The following is a 22,845-nucleotide window of genomic DNA, read 5'->3' as shown; positions in this document are numbered from 1 at the left end:
TAGATCTATATCAATGTGACACGATGCGACCTTGTTATGTTCCGCGATATGCGTGCACAAAAGTAGAGGCGTGGCTTCTGGTAAATTGGCAGAGGCAGTGGGAGGAAGTGGAGCTGTTTAGGGCGGGACATCGAGACGTTTCTCAGAAACTCTGGATAGCAGCTTTAACAATAGCCACTCAGAGCAGTGGCGCCGCCAGGATTCAATCATATTGTACGCACTCATCTCTATGGTTACTGTGGTGCAGCGGGTATGCAGGCACCCTTGGGAGCATAGGGTCGTGGATTCGAATTCAAGCTCAGTCTTTTTTTTTAGGAAGTCTTTTATGGACTGGCGACTACATTACATTCAAAATCAGTAGAAATGAGATGTGAACTTTGCTCAATTAATGATGTTTTTTATCGCGCTCATGCACGTAAGTAACCCACGGTTTACATACTCAGAGTTGATTGACCCACTTTGTAATGTAATGGAATCAGATACCCAGAGTTTCTCATCGCGGGGTATGTTGACTCAGAGTTTATGGATAGACTCAGAGTTTGTTGAACTTCCTTTCTGGAATACACCTCAGATGTGCGGCCCACCAGTCCCTGAGAAGCGTGGCTCACACGATTCACAAACAAGCCACAAGAATGCTTCGCTCCGAGCAGTAATACTGTAACAGTAACATGAACAGCTGCCATTGGATGAAGCGGCAGTGAGTACGGCAGAACTAACAAAAAACAATGTCAACAAGAAATGATTCTAATCAATTCAATAACTCAAAGTGTATTTTTACTCAATGAAAACATTAAGAACAGTTAGGCTTTACAGCAGAGGACGGTAACAGCGTACAGAAACACAGATTAATACAGCCCAGCAAAAAGGAAAAAAAAAATAAAAAAATCCACACCTTCAAAAGGTGGTGGATTATTTGTGGAGGTGAAATGTGCTGCTATAAATAAAGCTGCTGATAATCACTCTAAATGGCCCTCATTTATCAACCTTGCATGAAAACGGATGCAAATCTGAGCACATTTGGTCGTACGACAGGTCCAGGGTGGATTTTATGAAACATTCGTTTTTGACCAGTCTTGATCAATTTGATTGTCGTTAACAAATGTTCCTGGTTCGGAGGGCCCGCCCACTGAAATGAAAAAAAAAACATTGGCAAGGTGATGAAAATCATCCTCACAGGTGAGGTGAAGACACGCGAAGATGTGTTTTTTTTTAGTGTGAAAACTGGAATTAAAGGAGCTCATTTTAAACGTTCTGTGGAAGAGAATAATGGAGGAAGTGAACAGTGTTCAGATCTGAACATACTAACGGTTGATAAATGAGGGCCAATGTGTTTAGATTCTGTCACACATGAAGAAAAGTGCTGAAATTAATTTAAAGCTCATTAGGCTCATTATTTTTTAAATTTAGCTAATTTTCAAAATACTCTTTTTGATGTATTACTTTTTCAAAATAGATGCATTTGTTCCTATTTAAAGTCCGCTTTAAAGCTAATGTCCAGAGTTTCTGAGAAATCTATGTATATTTATCGTTCTTTTGAAATGCAAAAAAATACCTAACTAGTCTTTTACTATGGTCTACTGCCAGTGGTCCTTCATATACGTCAATGTAATTAAGTCCCGCCTTTGTCCTATAGACCCCTATACAAATCTAAAATCGCGCCGTGATTGCCCAGCCAATAGGCTTCCACTTCCTGTAGTGGAGACTGTCAATCAAAGTGAATGCACGTGCGTAAACTGTGCACAAAAACAAGGCCGGACGTTAACATTCCTCCTGCGTCACCATCTTTCTAGTTTGATTCAGAGCTATGCTAATAGCCCAGCGAGTTCCTCTCCCTGAAACCGCGCATGCGCTAGTTGCCCCTCATGATTGGTTCGAGCCGTTTTGGTTCAGTTTCAAAAAGCAAAGGTAGCTTTTCAAAGGTGGAGGGACTGGCTTTTAAAAAGATTTCGAACAGACCCTGATTTGGCGACATTTCTCATGGACAGGTAATAAACATGTTTTAATCAAACTACCGTAACTGTTTTATTAGTGAAAAACAATACTACACGTGTTGGAGTGTTAAACGTTGTTATGTCCCACATTGCACGTGCACAAAAGTAGAGGCGTGGCTTCTGGTAGATTGGCAGAGGCAGGGGGAGGAAGTGGAGCTGTTTAGGGAGAGCTTTTTAATTTTCTCTCTCTCTCTTTTCATTTTCCGAATATCAGCTTTTAGTGTAGCTGATTTTCTTTATTGTATTTTTTATATTAAAATATTAAATAATGATTGAATATTCAAGAATAAATTCATGAAATTAAGCTTGTTTATCATTTGATTTTAAATCTATATATTTATTTGTGTTTACACACAGCTGTTTGATGATAAATGTCCTTGAGAGTACCAAATGTATTGTATTTGACAATGTTTTTCATGGTAAACCACAAGTAGACTTTGCTTTTGTTCTGGATAATATAAAATGCAGTGTCAGATCAACTACAATGACCCTAACCCTATCATGTTAATACTTGAATGGGTTTACTTTGTACTTGACACTGCACTAGAGAACTGATATAATTTTTTTTAATCAGTAACAAAACACACAGCGGGCCACGATAAGCACAAACAATCATGAACGATGAGGCTAAAATATTCTTTTACATGACTGTTATGGGTTTAAAGGTTCAAATGTGTGGATTTCACTTTCTTTCTTTTAGTTTTTCGGTGTTTAAGTATCTTAGGTGCGCTTCGGGCTCGTTAGAGTCATTGGTGACATCTGTGAGTTGTTGCACTGAGCTCAGAGCTGATGAGGATCAGCTGGGCAGAAGTCTATAAAGAGAGGAGGTTCAAGTGTCTCTGGTGGGTTGAATGTTTGTCTCCAGGAGGCTCAACAGCTTTGTGTGTGTTTGGTTTAGGTAATGGGGAAAAGAATATTAGTTTATGGAGTACAAATACATTTATTTAATGAACTTATCCAAGCATGTAATTATCTCCTGTTTAGTGACTCATTTTCTTTTATTTTGGGGTTATGTGAGTTTGTCTGTGGGTGATAGTTGTTTTTTTACAAAATAAGTACCTATTTTCAGTTTTGGTTTTGCAATCAAAATGAATATTGATTTTAAACATTAAATCCAAAACTATCACATGTGTTTGAATGTATGAGGGAGGTGTCTTAATCCCAGCGTTTAACAACCATGCTTTGTGCTGGAGAAACCACACAAAGGTGAACAGAAAAGACCAGACGTAGGCAACTGGCGGCCCTCGGTATAATTTTGTACGGTCCCCAAAACAAATTCATGAGTTTGGTAGTTACAATAAGCCCAACATGCCACACAAAACTCAAGAAACACCAGAAAACCACAGCAAAAGTACACAACATGATAACAAAGACACACTAAACAACTACTTAAACATAAAATAAGTACAAAAACAACATACACAAAACTTAAAGATACTCAAATGCCCACGAAATTGCCTAAAATGACAGAAAAATACACAAAATGACAACACTCAATGACATTAGGCAACACAAAGTTGCCATGTTGACAAGAAATTAAGGACAATAATTTTCAAAATGTCTAAAAACTCAAAAACAAAGAAAACCCACACAGACTACAAAGACAAAACCCTTTGATCTTGTATTAATGCTCAGATTGGTCTTTATTCTAAATGTTAACATGAATGTTGATAATGTGGCCCTCGGGTCAGACAATGTTGTTATTGTGGCCCCCACTCTGATAGAAGTTGTCCATCTCTGGAATAGACTTGCATATTATCAATAGGGAGGGTTATGGTTGGTTTATTATGTGAACATTGTTGCTGTGGAGTAACATTGTTAAAGAACAGGATATATTTGTACTTTCAGTAACAGTGACAATATAAAACATCAGACAGTCTTCTTCTGAGCTCTCCTTCTTCTCCCCACAGTGGGACACAAATATTATGAAATTATTCAGCTTCTTTGAAGGGTTATTATGTTCACAGGGAAGACATCTAATTCTGCTTGACACTCAGCAGACAGCGGGAGTGCTTTGGGAAATGATACGCTGCTGTCAGTGCCGTCAGCAATATGTGTCTGTTGCACAACACGCATAAACCTGTCATTTTTCAGATGTGTTCTGAAAAGAAGGATTGAGTGAAAAACCAGTTCACAGTTGGCAGTGAGCTGTGTGGCGGTAAAGTGTGCGCATCTCTCAGATGGTCCAGCTGTTAGCATGCAGGATACATAGGCAGACTTATCTACATCGACTTACGGCTCAGCAAAATGTGCAGCAAATGTATTTTGATATTTTGCTGACGGTTTGTGGAGCGTAATCTTGTTTTTTTTAAATTGGTGCGTGCCATGGAAGGCAATGTCACTTTTAGTTTGATTACTTCATGCTTGAGTGCCCTGTCTCTACACACTTATCCATGCATAGTAACTTGTTGGGGGTGTAATGATCCATCAGTCTGGATCGATATATCAATCGGTTAAGCAACAAGCCAATCAAATCAATGCAAAGTCAAACCATCGATCAACTTTGAGTGAAACGTATTTTTTTTTCTCCTTTTGTTGAAATGACTTTCATTTAAATCTCTAGAATGTTTCAGCAATACAATTGTCAAATATTGTCTTAAAACAATCAAAAACCCCTGAATCAAATCAAAATTGAATCATGGATGATTTTGTGATATTGGAAAATATGGTACCGTTATCCATAGAATCAATATTGTATTGTTAAACTGGGAATTTACATCTATGGTAACTGTAATGCATTGCAAGAAATAATGCTATCATCCCAATTTCTAGTCTATTAGTCATGTCTGCAGATGCAGGGGGTACTAATGAGTTGTTTAAAGCAGAAACATTCATCAAATAGAAAGGCTGACCACTATCCCCAAAATACCTGTTTATCCCTGTTACGGCCCAGCCTAGGAGAACTGGACCGTGTGCCACCTTTCCCTGGTCTCAAGCAGACACATCGACAAAACTAAGTTTACAATTATTTATTCACAATTTTCTATAACACAAAAGAGAATTAACTAAAGGAGGGAGCTGTGAGCCAAAATAAACACAAACAAAATACGGCCGCTTAAAAGTCTCTCACACTCGTCCCACACTCCTGACTGTTGTCTGCTCCAATGGTTGAGACCAGTGAAGAGTGACACGATGCGCCTCTCTCTGCCCCGCCGCGCCGTCAGGTAGCGTTGTCTCCTCCCCTTTGACTGGTCGGCCTGTGGAGGTTTGACCAATCAGGAAGGGACCCGTCACTCCATCCCCTCCTCCACAGGTGGAATGAATCCCGGATGATAGGCTGACAAGACACACCCACCAAAGCACACACACACAGCATAGACAGACACACTCACATATACGACCTCAGTAGTAACACCCCCTTTTCCCAAGAATTAAAACCATGGGACAGGGTTTTAATTCAAAGAGGATCGGGACAACGTATCTGCCAGCACATTTTCTGAGCCTCTCTTGTGTCGAATCGATATGTTAAAGTCCTGTAACAGAAGGGACCAACGCATAAGACGATTGTTGGAGTTCCTCATTTGTGAGAGAAACACCAGAGGGTTATGATCCGTAAAAACTTGGATGGACTGCGAGCTAGAACCTAAATAAACTTCAAAATGTTGTAATGCTAATAGCAAGGCTAATGCTTCCTTTTCTATTGTACTGTAATGTGTTTGATGTTTATTGAATTTCTTTGAAAAGTAGCAGACAGGATGATTAATCTCTTGAGTATCAGCCTGAAGTAAGACTGCACCGGCACCCCACAAACTTGCATCGACTTATAATTTGAAGGGGCGCTCAAAGTTAGGTGCCGCGAGAACGGGCGAGCTGCACAAGAGGGCTTTGGCTGACTCAAAGGCATTCTGACAAACGGAAGTCCAGACAAAATTTTTCGAAGGGCTAACAAGGCTAGTGAGGGGAGCGACGACCTCAGAAAAATTCCTACAAAATCCTCTGTAGTACCCACACATACCTAAAAAACGACGAAGGGCACGTTTGGACTGAGGAGCAGGGAACTCAACTATAGCTTGCACTTTAGTTGCAACAGGGCAAACCTGGCCCTGACCTACCTGTTTTCCTAAGTAGGTCACAGTTCCCTTTCCAAACTCACATTTTGCTAAGTTAAGCGTTAGAGATGCTTGGCCTAAATGAGTAAAAATGTCTGACAATGTCTTTTTATGGTCAGACCAATTGGATGAATAGGCAACTATATCATCCAAGTACGCCACAGTTTTCCACCCCAGCCAGTACTTTATGTACAAGGCGCTGAAAAGTAGCAGGTGCATTTTTCAAACCGAAGGGCATCACTGAATATTGTAGAAAAGCGTCAGGAGTAACAAACGCTGAGATTTCAGCTGCACGGGGAGTTAGTGGAATCTGCCAATATCCTTTTAAAAGATCTAACTTTGTAAGATATTTAGCAGATCCTACACGATCGACACAATCCTCCATCCTGGGTAACGGATAAGAATCAGGTTTTGTGAGAGCATTCACTTTTCTATAATCGTTACAAAATCGCATTGTTCCATCAGGTTTTGGAACCAAAACACAGGGGGAGCTCCATGCACTGAGGCTCGGGATAGCTAAATTGTGCTCAACAAGATTGCTCACCTCTTTTTTCATTATGGCCCGTTTTGTTGGGTTGACCTGGTAAGAGTGTTGTTTAATGGGGGAATGACCCTGTACATCAACATCCTGAAACAAAACAGAGGTTTGATGGGGGTGATCAGAAAAAAGAATTAGATTGTCTTTGATTAGTTGAGTAACATCAGCTCGAGCAGGCTCTGACAAATAGGACAAGAATGACTCTAAATCATTTAAGATCTCAGAGTTTGGCAGACGAGTGATGGGCATTAACCCACTTTTCTCCATTAAACCATCGTCTGTAACTTTGTATAACGGGGGCGATTCACAACTGACATCACAGGGGCTTTGACCGATGGCGTAGGGGTGTTATCGCGACCGAGATAATGCTTTAACATGTTTATATAACACACACGAGTCTGTCTTTTTCTGTCTGGGGTTTTTATGAGGTAATCCATGTCACTTATTTTACGTTCTACCACATATGGTCCAGTGAGCCGACATTGTAAGCTGGATCCGGGCTGGGGTAGTAACACTAAAACCTGATCACCGGGGTGAAAATCCCTCAGCACAGACTTTTTGTCATATCTGTTTCATTTTAACTTGAGCCTGTGCAAGATTCTCCTTAGCCAGTCTACACACATGGTGGAGACGTTCACGAAACGAGCTGACATAATCAAGAACATTATGTTCAGTAGGAGGCGAATCAGACAGCCACCTCTCTTTAAGGAGGCGCAAAGGACCACGCACCGTGTGGCCGAATACCAAATCGCAGGGACTGAAACCTAACGATTCCTGTGGCGTTTCACGAATGGCGAACATAAGCAAAGGTAAACCCTCATCCCAATCTCTTTCAGTCTCCAAATAAAATTTGCGCAACATGGATTTAAGGGTTTGATGAAAACATTCTAAGGCTCCCTGAGACTCCGGATGATAAGGACTGGATTTTTTATGTTTGATGTTCAGTTCTTTAACTACTTGTGCAAACAACTTAGATGTGAAGTTAGTGCCTTGATCAGTCTGGATTTTCTTAGGTAACCCAAACGTAGAGAAAAACTGTACAAGGGCTTTTATTACTGGTTTGGTTCTAATGGATCGTAAAGCTATGGCATGGGGAAAACGAGTAGCTAAACACATTAAAGTCAAAATGTATTTATATCCAGATTTTGATCGATTGTTAAGGGAGTCTAGCAGTGACGTGTCATGACCACTAGGGCTGGGTAGGCACGTTGCAAATCAAGACCACCAATGACAATTTCATACGTTTCTGCTGGCAAGTGTTAATTCAATTCAACTTTATTTGTATCGCGCGATTTACAACAAAGTCATCTCAATGTGCTTATCAAAATATAAAATTCATAATATAAAAGAAAAAACCCAACAAGATTCACATGAACAAGCATTTAGCTATCTAACAAAATCATCATTGTAAAACACCATTAAAGAAACAATTATTCCATACTCTCCCAACAAGATATATCTCATGACACGGCAGCGCATCCGTTGTTTGTGTTGAAAACTCGGAGAAAATGACGACAATTCAGAACAGCCTCAGTGAGGAGCATCGACAAAGCCAATCCTACCATTCACTGTTGAACATATGAACAATTTTCTGACCTTACCTTTGCTGAAGGTTTGGTAGCTCAGGTGTTGGTCTCCCATCTTTTAAAAGCTGTCGTTTTTCCTCAAAAGAAAAATTCTTTATTGTCTCCAGCGCTGTCATCCTGACTGTAGTGTTATCCCGTCCACTAGCCACCACACTTTCAAACTTATAGATACTGTAGGCTATCAGAAATAATAAATAATTTATTATTTTATTATAATTAAAACAAATCAATATATCAATTCACCCTTGGGTAGACACTGCCTACCTTGCCTACCCTGACTGCACGGCACTGGAGTCTATCCATTGAGCACAAATGGTTCACTATAGTGTCCATCACAGGAAAATCCCAAACCAATCCTTGATAAGCAAAATGATTAAATTAAATTTCACAATAAATATGTCCATGTCACGCAGTCATCCAGCTTTACGTATGCTGATCATCAAGCTCCAAGACCTTTCAGAGATATCCCATTTCCCAGTTTTCTCCAACACTCCCTGACAACCCCCTGCCATGCTGGCACCAAAAATAACCTGCAACATTTGCTATTGAAGACACATGTGGATCCATTCTGGCTGCTGGACTAATTTTTTCAGGCATCCTCCTTTGCTTAAACCCTGTGACATCAGTTGTTTGTTTACAGGTCTTTGGATTTATGTGTGGAAGAAAACATGCCCAGCTAAGATAACAGCAGAATGGAGGATGTTAGGTTCTGGACCTAATGAGCAAACATATAGTATACAGGTCTATAGTAAATACAATGTATAACTTCATTATCAACATTTCATGCTTTAATTGGTTTCATTGCAAGATGTATTTTGGAAGTATGGCATTAGTGAAGATGTTAGATTCTTTGAAAAAAGTCTTAAAGAGTTTCTAATGATACAAGATAAACACCTCACACAACACAGGAAACAAAGACAGACAAAAACTGATTATACAATAAAACTGTTGCAAATGCATTGTAGACTTGGCCACGGTTACATGACGTTTTTTAATTCGGAATTAGTTATTCCAAATTAAATCATTTGGCATTAAAGTGTTCTGCTTCGCGTAAACCGGTTTATTTGGCTTTAGTTTATTCCGCTTTTGGTCTGGGGGTTGGGAAGGCTCGTATTGGACAGGGAGAAACACACAACAAACCTTTTATTGTTGGCTATAACACAGAACACCACACATGAGAACTGTTTACACCTTTATTTTGATTGAAGCAACAGCTCAACAATAGCACACTTTGGTCCACAGAGCGGAGGAGAGAGAGGAGCTAATCACTGATAAATAAAGCCCAGTAAAACTCCGGAAAACAATAACCAGGAATAAATATTTGCTCCCTTGTAAATATAGTAGCTCTGAGTTACAATGATAAACTTGGTGATATCACCCACCCGGTGAAGCCTGATCCGTTTGCTGATCTCAGTGTGTGTTTAACACGGACACATGGACTTATTAATGTCCACACGTTTATGCCTCCGTCCATCCACTCTTTTCAATAGATCCATGTCTTTTAACACTTATTATGTCAGCTCAAGTCCGAGTGGCCATGTTGGATTTTGTCGTCAAATTTTTGCCGTAAAACGACCGGAATTAACTTAAAGTGGCTTTAAGTGTTAACTATTTACAAGAAAGAGGAAGTATGTAATTCAGAATTAAAAACGAAATAAATCAGCCACCTAATTCAGAATTAACTTTAATTTGGAATTAAATTAGCATTAGGAATTGTGTTTACAAGGTCAGATTAAAGAGGAATTAACTTTTATTCCTCTTTAAAGAGGAATTAAATCTCCCATGTAAACGTGGCAATATTGTCTGTAACAGTGGCGGCTTAAACATTAAACATGCATTAATGAGATGATGCAGAATCAAATTGGATGTGTCTGTCAGTGACCAACTTAAGGAAAATCTACATCTCATCATCGTGGAGTACCTTTCTGCCTTCTATTGTCCCAGGCAAATTAAAATGAGCATTACCGAGGCTCCCAACTTCAAACATTGGCAGGAGCTTTATCTCATTTTTGCAGTGTGTGCATTTTGTGCACCAATCAGTGTGCTTGGGAAATGGACATCAACATTTGGTCTGACTCAGCCCTACTTGGCCCTGCCAGCATATACATGTGAGAAATCATACCTTGAAAGTCCCCACTAGTACCTAGTCACTGGAGAAAAAACAGAACCAGAAGTTACCTTCAATGGCAATGGGCCATTAATTGTCGCCTGTGAAATTATAGTTCTTAATGGCTCTCTTCGTGGAAGAAAACATTTGAATGTGTTCCCCCTTTGGTGGACTCTCACTTGTTGTAGAAACTAATCCGCTGTAAGTCTTAGAGAGTGTTAATGGAAAACTACCTTTTAGCCTTCCATTTGTGTTGAGTCAATACTCGTCTCAAGTGAGTGGGAACTGGGAAGTGCTCACTGCTCCCTTTTTTTTTTTTTTTTTTTTTTCCCCCCACCATGCATGAGATGGTAAATGTGGCGTAAAAGCTATCATCAGAGGTGAAGGCATTGCTTTTGAAAGATCAAGATTTGAGAGGTATTTGGACAAAGACAGCAACATTAGAGAGGGATTCTTTAAGCTGCGAGGAAGTTCTCCTCTGACATGTCTGCTCTCTCTCTCTGAAGTCTATCAATGACACCTGAGGGTAATGGGGCATAAATCTGTTCATTGTTCACTTATCGTACAAGTCAAACTGTGGGTCATCAGCCAAATAAAGCCTAGGATGGATCTTCTTTGAGTCACCAGTATTAGGACTGTGGAACTTTTTCCAAATAAAATGTTTAATTTTCCTTTTTGTGATTGGTCCTGTAATCACGATACAGTGTAGCAGAAGTAAAGATGTCTATCTGTGTAGTGTGTACCAGTGTGAGCTTTATTGATGCTGACACTAATGTGGAAGCAATAACAATACTGGTTTGATGTTATATAATTAATATTACTATTATGAAACAGAAAAGACAGTGGAATTTAGTTTAAAAATTCCAACTGATATGATTAAAACTGTAGGACAGGAATGGGCAACTTTATCACAGCGGGGGGGCAGAAGAATGTGATGTGTGTATCTGATCCGAGGGCTATTATCAACATTCATGTCAGCATTAAAAATGTTTTGTCTTCGTCTCGTAATTTCTTGTTTTTTGGAGTAATTATGTGTGTGTTTGTAAAAAAATTTTTGTCTGTTTTTCTGTCATTTTCTGCATTTCTGTTTTATGCGTTTTTGAGGTCACTCTGTATTTTCCTGTCATTTTGTGCAATTTTATTGACAGTTTGTGTGTGTTTGGAGCTATTCTGTAATGTGTCGGTTCTTTTTGTGTATTTGTGGTCATTTTATTTTAAGTGGTTGCATTTCGCTGTCGGTTTCTGTGTTTTGGGAGTTTTTTGTATATCGTGTATTCCTTCCAACTTGAAATAACATTTTTTGATGTCTGCTATAGGATGTAAACTACAATTATGTAGGCCTACATTCTACTCATTTGAGTCAAGATTTAATAGCTTGACTTTCTACATTTTGTAAAAACTACATTTTTGTTTGGAGCTGAAAAAGTTTAGGAAACATTGACCTCGTCCAATGTAATGTTTTGAGCAAGATTTTTTTTTTCATCAACAACTTTGCTTCTTTGACAATTGAACCATCTATTATATATTTATTTATTTATTCAGTTTATTTCCGACATGGTTACATGCACATGCCGAAAAAGGAGACGAGAGGAGCAGTTTGCTTATCTGGGTCCCGTCCCCTGTTTTACCTTCGCAAATTTACATGGGTTTACATGTCTCTCTGGTCAAACATTCTTGAGTTGTTCTGAACAGTCCTTTTTTATGTATTCTCATCTGTGTTGTCTTGTTTTTATTCCTCCTCCTATTTAGTTTTAGTAAAGCCTTTGAAACTTTTTAGTTTTTTTTTTTTTTTCAAATCTAAGTATATTTGAGTTACTTTATAGCTTTAGATGATACTCTTCCATCGTGTCGACTATTGACCAGACGATCAATCTCCCCTTCAACCACTTCTTGTGTTGATTTTCCTTTTTTTTCTCTGCTGCCTCCACTTTTCCTTTTTTGTATGTCTGAGACCGTGTTATTTTGACAGGCGCCCACTCACTTGCTGACTTAGACAGATGTCCTGCAGACATTCAGTTCACACTGAAGTCTGCTCTGCTACAAGGTTTTTTTTTGTTTTTTTTGGTTTCTAAAACTTGCAATTCTGCAGTGTATATGCGTGTGTGCGTGCATGTGTGTGTGTCAGATCTGAATGTAAAAATCACATGGGATCCTGGAATGGTTGAAACAGTCATCCAGTATTGTTGGATCAGAAAATGGGTTTTCATCATGAATAATTTTTCGTGCTCTGTTCCTTCACAGTACTCTGTGGACCACCTCCCACTGTGGATAATGCCTCCCTAATTGGTCGAAAACGTTCCCACTATGACATCCACTCCGTGGTGCGCTACCAGTGTGCTGAGGGCTTCCTGCAGCGCCACGTGCCCACTGCTAAGTGTCGCGCCAACGGCAAGTGGGACAGACCTAAAATCATCTGCATAAAATGTAAGTTTCATACGACGCCACATGACGGACTTACATTTTCATTTTTTTTTTTTTTCCCAGCATGCACACGGCCTGAGGTTAAAAGGAATGTTCCCGTATTCCCAGTGTGGCACTTAACACATGTTTTCTGTGTTAATTTAAATTCATTCAGATGAAAAAAAGGCAAATTCATAGATTTGCATTAATTCCTTTTTTTTCTTTATGTAAAGGAAATTTAACAGCAGGAGTTAAAATGAAGAGCATATTTTTTTCTAACTGCTGAGACCTAGCAGGAGATAATGGGTTTTTAGTGTCTACAGTAGTGGTGTGTATTGCCTGGCATCTGACGATATGATTCGTATCCCGATACATAGGATACGATGCAGTATATCCCAATATTAAATTATTTTTTATATATGACTTAAACAACTAATCTTACACCTTCATTAGAACATTCTGTATGAAATATATTTTACACTCAAAAACATTGGCTTTAACATGCCATGTGCCAACAACTTAAAATAAAAAAAAATAACGTAATCTGCCTGTGGCTTTTAAACCAACTTTGACTTTAGTGCAACTTAACTAAGGTATATGCCTAGAACAACAAATAAATGCAGAAAGTTAGTACTTTCTTTTTAGATTTTATTGAAAAAAACACAAGCGGGTCAACATGCCCAGGTTTCAGTGCACTTCTTTGTGCAGTTACAATGTCTCCTGCAGTGGAAAAGACTTTCCTGGTTAAATAAAAGTATTTAAAAAAATAAATAAATAAAAATAAATTTCTTAAAACTGATATAGATGCATTTTGAATCGATCCGAGGATTGTGCGACGTAATATCGCGATATATCAACACCTCTAGTCTACAGTGTCCAACAGAGCAGCTACTTTCAGTTTTTATCACTATGATTTGGAGTCCTGAATAAACTTTCCCTCTTTGACTTCTATCTAATCACTTAAAAAGGTTATCCCTTCACTCTTATGAACATTTAGATCATAAATCAATACAAATACAAAAAAGAAGCTTTGTGATTAAATTAAATCAGTTTCAAATGTAGACATAATTAATGGAAACTGTGCTGTAGTTAGTTTTTTATTTGCACAGGGTTGTATTATTGTTGTGACTAATAGACCATTTCAATGTGGACAAACATGAGACACGTGACTAGGGATGTATATTGATGAAGATTTAGCGATTCTGGTGCTTTATCGATTCCTGCTTATCAATTTCCAAATGGGCTGAAAAACAAGTATTACATGAAAACAGAAAAGAATACAACATGGTTTATAAAATAAATATCAGGTTTATTAATATAAATCTTAGTTATTCACCGCTGAGAATAAACAAGACTCAAATGAGTAAAATGAGTCCACAAGTTAAGCGGCTATTGGCTTAAGATAATAAATTAACCTCATTTTTATCATTAAGTAAGTAAATTTTATTTACATAGCACCATTCATAAATAGAAATCACAAAATGTTTTACAGTAAAAACACTGTACTTCACAAATTAAAATAAACAGTGATTTACAAAGGTACAATACAAAACATTCCTTCAAAATAAGGAGAAAGAAAATACAATGTTAACGCCAAGTTCATAAAAATGGTTAATTAAAAGCTTGTCTGTATAAAAGCTGCATTTAAAAGGAGTCGATAGTTAGTGCAGCGTAGAGCCAGTGGCAGAGAGTTGTTTCATTTTACCTGCTGTGCTAGCACTGGTGCTGCTAAGTACGTCAAAGACACGGCATTACTTGAGTAAAAGGACATGTTGTGTTTGTGTGGCCAAATGTTTGGACATATTGGTTGTTACCGCCTTTGGCGCACAGATCCCTCTTGCAGGAATTACAGGTAATTCTTTGTGAAATGCAGCAGCTTGTGTGTGTGATGTCATCGCAAATTTGGTTGTGGGGTACGTTTGTTTACAGTGGCGGCGCAGCCCGGGAAGAATGGATAGCAGAATCGTAAAAGGCTTTTTGTTAGCGATTCCAAAGAGTCGTTTGACAAAGAACTGATTCCCAAACGAACCCGGTTAACGTTGTGCATCCCTACACGTGACTGACGCGTGCGCGCCCATGTGATGTTGCGTCACCATTATCTGCACCAAAAATCGGCCAGTAATCATTAGTTGCAGAGTAGGTTGACTTTGCTCACCAACTATTCCACCACTCCAGTCTCAGAAGCTGTAATAAGCTAAAACAATCTCCAGTAAATGTCACCAGAATCTTAACGCACACTGACATTTTATAAGTAAACAGACTTTTATGAAAGGGGTGGCCAGAGAGTACAGTTTATTTCTACCATAAACCAGCTGATTTTTACTTTATCTGGAATGTTTAAGTCCTGGATTGTTGGTACTCCTATTTGTGCATTCAACAGCGCAACACGATGGCATTGTGTTGTTTATAGAAAAACAAAAGTGTTTCCGATGGTTGTTTTGCACCGAGCCTGTGCGCGCATGCACCTAATTTAGTATGCATACGTCTCATGAATTGGTTCTACTGCAGATGACATTTGTTTGTCAGTCGACTTTAAAAGCTACAGAAAAAAATTGAATTTGGCAGCTCAGAAACCAGCCTGCAACATGGCTGTGAGTGGGCGGCGAGTTCACTGTGTCCCTGCTAAAGGCACCCAGTTACTAAGTGTGGGATGAAACCAATTCCCTTCAGCATGGTTGAAACAGTCGGGATGTCATGTGGATCCAACCTTAAGCCTTCTGATACCTTTTTTCTCACCTGTTACTGGCTTTCACCTCTTGATGTTTTTGACCTGCTCACCTTTTGTGTCTCTGCACGGTTTCTTTAACAAATCTCCTGTCATGCATAGGCGGAGTTTGAGATTCTTGCCAAGGGGTGCAAAAAAGGAATAGAATTAAATATATAGACTGTCTCAAGATTGGTGCCAACCACAATGTGTGTAGCATATACAATAATGCAAAAATGATTAGTAACATAATTGATAATGTTGACTAAAAAAATTTGCATCAACACTTTGTTTAATGTTGTAAATTCATGATAAAATCAGGCCGGCGGCTGCTTTCAGCTTTATTTTTGCTGCAGTACTGTACATGAACTGCTGGGTGCAGTGTTCCTGCACCATTTACATTGTGAAGAAGATTTGTGCAGAAAAAGAACTACAGGTTATCGGGCCGATATCGGGCCACTATATGGACTTTTTTCAAGATTGGCCATCGGCAAAAAAAAAAAAAAAAATGAGATATATATATATATATCATTTTTTTTTTTTTTTTTTTTTTTGACCATTACCACCACCAAAAGTATATCAGCCATTGGCTAAATTTTTTAAATTGGCATCAGCCTTTCAAAATCCTGTATCTGTTGACCTCTTAAAAAAAAAAACCAACCTAAAGTCTCAAAAATTTAAGACCATTTGGCTGAAAACTGGGGTAGAACTAACATCTGTGACATGAAACTAACAGTAATATGTTAAAATGCAAAGCAGTACATTTTATTTTTTCAAATGACTTTGGGAAAACTGTAATTAGAACTATTGACAATTGGGGGTGGGGGGCAATGCACCCTTGCAAACTCCATGTATGCTGTCATGTTGTTTTCTTTCTTACCAACTGTCACCCTTCTTCTTTCTGCCAGCCCGGAGAGCCCGCCGTTATCGGCGCCATCATCACAAGGGCAGGAGGGAGCGCAGAAAGCACAAGAGGCACGGCCACAGAGAGGGCCATCACCACGGAGGAGAGCACAACCACGCCCACTTCTGAACCAAAAAAGATCAAACCCCTCCCACTCCATTTACTCCTTTGCTGCCAACTAAAACCCTACCTGTCTCCCTTTGACCCATATCTCAATAACAGCCCAAAACTCAACCTCTTTGTCCCCGTCACAGGACATCAACCCTGCCCTCCTCTTCAAGTCATCCAGTATTACAATTATCCCAGAGAGCAGCCAATCAGGACAATAACTGTCCCCCACTTTCTGCAGTGTTTACACTTTCCTTGCTGGCCTGTTCTCCTCATCTGTCTCTCCCCTATCTGACCCATTTATTCACAAGCCCAACACTGACCTGAAGCATCAGGCTACTATTACCTTGTTTCTAAAAAGGATCGACTTTTGTGTTAGAAATTGAACATTTTGAAGTTGTTTAGTACAAACTGTAAATAAGGGTGGCGATCACTGAGAAATGACGTATCAAAACCAGAAGAGTCAAAGAAGAAGTGTTGTACCGTGTGACAGTAGGTTTTTTTTGTTTTTTTACAACCACCCAGCGTTGATTTCTTGACTCTGCTGCTTTTGGTTTGCTTTTTGTAAAATGTTGTACTTGAACCAACGTTGAGTATTTTATTTATTCTAATACTGATTGTTTTCTTAAAATCAGAGGCGTTCATTATTAATTAGTGTTTTTTGCAAGCTTTGTTTCTCTGTTAGTGTGAGAGGGTTTCTTTAGATCACACGGCAAAACCCCAGAAAGAGTCACAGCTCTTTTTGTCTTCGCCGTTTCATCACATCACACGTTTGTGACTTTTTAGAAGTATTGAACGATCTCTCCCCGCTGTGTTCAACACCCAGCGTTGTCTCAAATGGAGGTTAATCTGACTCTCTGATGCCAGCTTGTCTCAGCTCAGCTTTCCCATATAATTTTTCTGCTTTTTATTATTTATTTTTTTTACAACATTTGATGCTGTCGTTGTGTGTGACGGGAATTCATGTTGGGAATAGTTCCTCTCACTCACCAGTGTCTGTAGGCGTACGAGTCGAGGTTTCCATGTATGCTCCAGTAGAGTGTCAGTGTAGCTGGTATGCAGTATAGTATTGAATAGGTCCATCTATTTAATAGGTCTATCTATAATAATTAATTCAAACATTGTATTTCCCCTGAGAGGTGCGATTTAAACGGTCATTGAAACACGGTGCAATGACACATCGGAGTAAAAAAAAAAGAAAAGTACAACAAAAAACACAAGATAAGGGTGACAGTTCAGTAATAAGTTTTTCATATCATACATGAATAAACATTTGAAGTCAGAGCCATTTGTTTCTATGTGGAAGCCTTGAGCAAGATGCAGTTTGTAATCACCGTACATGGAGATATTCCTAATCCTTTTATTTGTCTATGAGCTTCTGATTAATTAGTACCTGTCAATCATTCCTATAAAACCTGATGCCACACACTGCAAGTATGTGACTTAAATATGCCTCAAAAACACTAGCCACAGCTAAGGATTGTTTACTTTTATTATATTAGGGATACACACAGGTCAACTTCCCTCAACTCAGATGAGGCCAAGGACTTGTCATTGTGCCCCCCAGTGGCTCATGGGACCCTGTGCAAAAACAGCGTCCGCCTATAGTCAGAAACGCCTATGTTTTAAGGAGCTAGTAAGGCCTGGTAACAAGGGTAGGCCCATTAATTGATTTAATAACAATATAGATGATATCCGATCACTAACAGGGTTCTCTACATATCATGATTCAATTTGAGGATTACGTGGCAAAAATATACTTAAACTAAACATACGACCCCTTTAAATGAAAATGGACATTGTAGACATTTTAGACTATTAGAAAAGATTCATTTTGAAGGGTTATATGAAAAAAATAATGCTTTAATTTAAGAAAGCAGTCAAGATGATGATGTTCACGTACGTCTTCACATGTAACATATACTAGATATTGTTGTGGATAAGGACACCTAATATCTGCTCACTATAGATTGTTGGAAGGGCAAATGGCTGATTGAAATATACCTGCAGGTTAGCAAGTACTAATATTAAGCCCATATATTTGAGTGTTTGGAAGCCCGTTAAGTATCCTTACTTTGAAATAAATACATGACTGTAGGACTGATGTTTTCAATTTTATTCAGTTAGCGCCAAATACAACAAAGTCATCTCAGGGCACTTAGCATTAAAGAACAAAGGCAGTCTTAATTAAAAAAAATAAAAAGACCACGGAAGGACAAACTGCAAATATAAATACAAAAAATTATTTACTTATTTATTTTTAATCGCAGTGAAAACAAAAGTAGGACCAGACATTAGGAAGGTTCATTAACCATTTTTACCTAAGGTCAGTTTGGTCTCCTGTATTATATTTTCTTTACCCAATACATTTTTTGCACAATTTAAGAAGCTTGAATGCATTGAAGTATTGTGTAAACATGAGCAGTGCTATACACTGCACAGAATGCCTGCAAAAAGAGCACAGGAAGTGTACTAACATTTCAAAATAAATCCCCATTAAGAAGCTTAGTACTGCTTTATCTAGTTTATTTTTGCTTTAAAAAAAAAAAAAGCACAATCTGTTTCTGAACACAACAATCAGAATCAGTGAAGACATTAGTTTCTTCCTGGATTCTGGAAACGATAAATATATTTCGTCATAAACATTACTTTAGTAGTTAAACCAACCTGTGACATTAATGGTAAGACAGAAAACATGGAGGAAGAGTTTGAACTGTTCACTCACTGCTTCTAGCCTGTTGAAGGAGGGATTGAAATAAATAGAATGAGTGCTTTACTCCTTTACACTTCCATCACTGTCAGAGTTTTAAAGCCAGTCATAAATGTTTGGATCTTCTGGGATTGTAAGTTTGAAAGTTTCCTCCAGTGATAATTTAGAACTTTTTCCATCCCCTCCTCACTTCGGTATCTTTCATTTGTTATCACCTCTCAACTTTCTTCTTTTTATTGAAGGAGTTAAATGATAAGCACACCGAAAATCACATTTTAACTTATTGGGAAAAAGGTGCACTCAGGGTTTTTAGCCTCCTCTCACATACCTTATTAAAAAACACAACTTAAGTCAGATGAGGGTACACACAGTCACTTGGGGTAAGACAACCCATCCATGCATTTCTGTAGTTATCTATCTTTTCTTGTTTTAACTCACCTGGTGAAGACAACACTGTAAATTGGTCCAACTTCTCTCATTTTAATTAATCTACATAAAAATCAGAATAAAACACAGTGGAAATGCTGAAGAAAGAGTTACAATGGCAGCCAAGAGAGAGAGACTCATTCATCAAACTCTCATCGGGTTGACACAATCTTTAGTTTTTGTTCCCATTTCTGGCTCACGGTTGGGACACAGGTGGATTCAAGAAACATTCTGCAGAAATGTAACATCAAGCAATATACCTGTATGAAGTCAGAAAAAGGCTAACCAATAAAGTGAAAGGGGACTGAAACTAATTTGAAGGCGAAGTTGAAGAAAATGCATCTTGCAGCTGGAAGAATTGCTACGATGCTGCTGATTAAAGTTGGAGACGGAAATCTGAGTCAGTTTTCTACTCCTACCCTGATCAGTGTCACAGATATCAAGTAGATGTAGATATGCTTAGTCTTTGGTCCTTGACACGTCGTTAGTAGAGTAGGAACTCCTCATTTTAAAACTTTTATCTTACCTCCTTCCTTTTAAAAACCTATTATAAACTCTAAACAGTGTCTTCAGTTCTCCTCTTGTTGTGTTCTATCTCCCCTTCAGAGCCCCGAGGGCAGAAAACACGACTGAGCCTTTTAATTGTGAGCCTTAAATTACAAGGATGAGCACGTTAACTGAGGTTTGTGCCGCAGTCAGCTCAGTTTAATGCCTGAGGGCAGCCAAACGGGCCAAGCATTGAATGTCCTCCTAGCCGTAATGAGTCTCAGTCTGAACAACCTTTTTAAGATCTGACCTTGTCAGAGTCTTTGTGGTTTGGAGCTCATTCGAGATGAGAAACCATAATCCATCACTGTGTGTTTGATTCATCTTTGAAAAACTTTGAAATTTAGCTGTAAATGAACTTGTTTAATTAGAGAGAATGTCAGAAGGGCAAACTTGCTCATGAGAATGAGGCGTTGTTCTTACTGTAAGCATCAATATTTCTTTATGGCAACATCAAAGGAAGGATGGAGATATAAAGCCACCTGTAGAAAGTAAAGAAACAGGAGCTCTAAATGTCTCAGACTGAAATGGAAATCTTTCTAACCAAGAAGAGACTTTATTGCTCATTAGAAAATGTCATTACTGTTCATGTGGAAAGGTTCTGTTAGTTTTGCCTGTGTGGTTTTTAGAGAAAAAGTGGACTGTGACTGGGTTACTTTTGGGGCCTTTGGCTGAAATATGTGTAGTTTTATGTTTCTGTCTCCAAAAAGAGTTTTAGAAAGCTGTACTGCGGACAGTCGTCCTTCAACAGCGTACCGGTACTCGCTGCATTAAAACACACAGCCAATCAGTAACGACAGGCTGATGAAGCTGATTTGGCCTGATGTCCTTCCTCAGTGGCACACAGACAGACTATTGATTTCATGATAAGCTTGTCTGTCCTGGGTTTCTTATTTGGTCTGTCAATGGTTTTGACAGCGCAATAGCATCCAACGACCACTGAGGATTACCTAGAACACCGTAACACAAACTCATCTTGGAGCGTCCCTCTGTTCCTATTGTGAAGTGTAAATATAACGTCAAATCCTTGCTCTCACATCCTTTGGTTTACTCTTTTGTCTGCTTCTCAGTTTTAAAAACGTTCTTTTCTCCTCTTCCTTCTTCTCGTCTGTTTGACACAACACTATGTCCCATGGCAGCATTTTTCTTGTATTAAGATGAGACAATTTATCATTGTCGAGACGGCAGCTGTACTCTGTTGGGATGGAAGGATAAGGTGAATGAAGACATGTTGCACTTGGAGAATAAGAAATGAGAGAGTGGATTTGCGGAACAGAAACCAATAAACTTTTTTTCCCTTGTCTGTGATATAAAATGTACTTTTTTCTTTCTATTTTTTTAATTTCCATTTGAGCTCTGGGTGGGTGTGTGTGTGTGTGTGTTTCCTGGCCTCTGTGGGCCGTATTCACACAGCCTCTGTACAACACACACGCAGCAGAACAAACACTGACAACACACACACAGCACAAGGGGAGCTTTAAGCAAGATGTTGGGTTACTAAAGAGCAAACGTGTTATTTTCCCCCCTGCGCAGCTACATCGACTGTGTACGCAACATGTTATAACTCTTGCTGAGCTGTGTGAATAGGGTCCAGGAGTATTAATGCTTTATTGATGTTTGTTCCTCTGAATTTCAGTCCTGTCACTGTAATATATTCTTTACAAGACAAATGACAAATAAAGGAAACACATGTTTGGATCTGTTATCACTTGACTGGAGGGGTTATTTATACGGTCATATTTGATTATAATAGGATAATGTTTGAATTTTTTAATTTTGTTTTCAATGCTGTGATCTGTGTTATGAGCATTGGAAAAGTCCAGTTGTTTCATTAGGATTTTGTGACTAATTTGTGTAATTGTTGCAGCCTAAAACGCCTGATTTTGCAGCAGCTTTTTCAATAAAATTGCAGCAAAGACTTTGGTATTTTAAGGGTTTATTGTTTTCCATAACTCTGCATGAACAAGACATTTTTGCAAAAGAACTTGAATAACTTTGAATTAGCGATGCCCCAAAATTAACATTTTGGGCCGAAACCCAAAACCACAAATGAGGAAATCACGGCAGAAAACCAAAAGACTCAAAGAAATAATTATGCCACATATTGTATTTATGGCTCTGACTGTGCACTAACCTGACTAAAATGATGGCAACTCAATGTATTAATTTTAATGATCCAAACAATTTTAAAAATATACATATAATAAAAATTGTCATAAATATAATTCTAAAAAAAAATTGTGACAGTCTTGGCTTCGTCAGATTGGTCAAAATTGCGGTAATGTAGTGGCGATTGCACTTCAGTTCTAGGCAGCGCAAATTTGGCGGTGATTACATTAGTCGTTGCTATCGTGAATTTCTGAAGGGACTGATTAGTACGTGGACCCATTGCGTTTCAAACATTATTTGTTGCAGGTTGACAAAATGTTGATGAAGAGAAGAATTTGTTTTCTAATCAGGGTCATGCTGGTTTCTTGCCTTGCTAAAAACTTGTGATAACAGAATTGAGGTTCACCACCTTTGCACGGATGGACAGATGGATGCACGCAAACAGAAAAATGTTGTAAGAAACATGATTCCCCAAGTGATCTAAATAGTCATTTATTTCAAACTGTTTTATTTTTTGTTGACTAAATTTCAGTCATTGTCACTACATTTTTTTTTTTTTTTTAACAATTTATAACAAAACTCTGACTACTTTAAAAGAAAAATACATGTTTACAAAAACTGTATTCAAAAATATCTATAATTTCATTGACAAATACAAACTGCAGTA

General features: G+C 38.5%; 1 protein-coding gene across 1 annotated transcript in view; it reads left to right on the top strand.

The window, feature by feature from the left end:
- Positions 1 to 21,816, top strand: part of LOC114461731 (neurocan core protein-like) — a 140,298-nt gene extending 118,482 nt beyond the window's left edge. The window contains 2 exon segments of the mRNA XM_028444029.1: positions 12,513 to 12,695; positions 16,284 to 21,816. Coding sequence (XP_028299830.1) covers positions 12,513 to 12,695; positions 16,284 to 16,408 — 308 coding nt within the window. The 3' untranslated portion in view covers positions 16,409 to 21,816.
- Positions 21,817 to 22,845: the final 1,029 nt, after the last annotated feature.

This window comes from Gouania willdenowi, chromosome 4, assembly GCF_900634775.1.
Source record: "Gouania willdenowi chromosome 4, fGouWil2.1, whole genome shotgun sequence".
NCBI lineage: Eukaryota > Metazoa > Chordata > Actinopteri > Blenniiformes > Gobiesocidae > Gouania > Gouania willdenowi.
The sequence above is the reverse complement of the archived record's forward strand: the minus strand, read 5'-3'. Positions and strand labels throughout refer to the sequence as shown.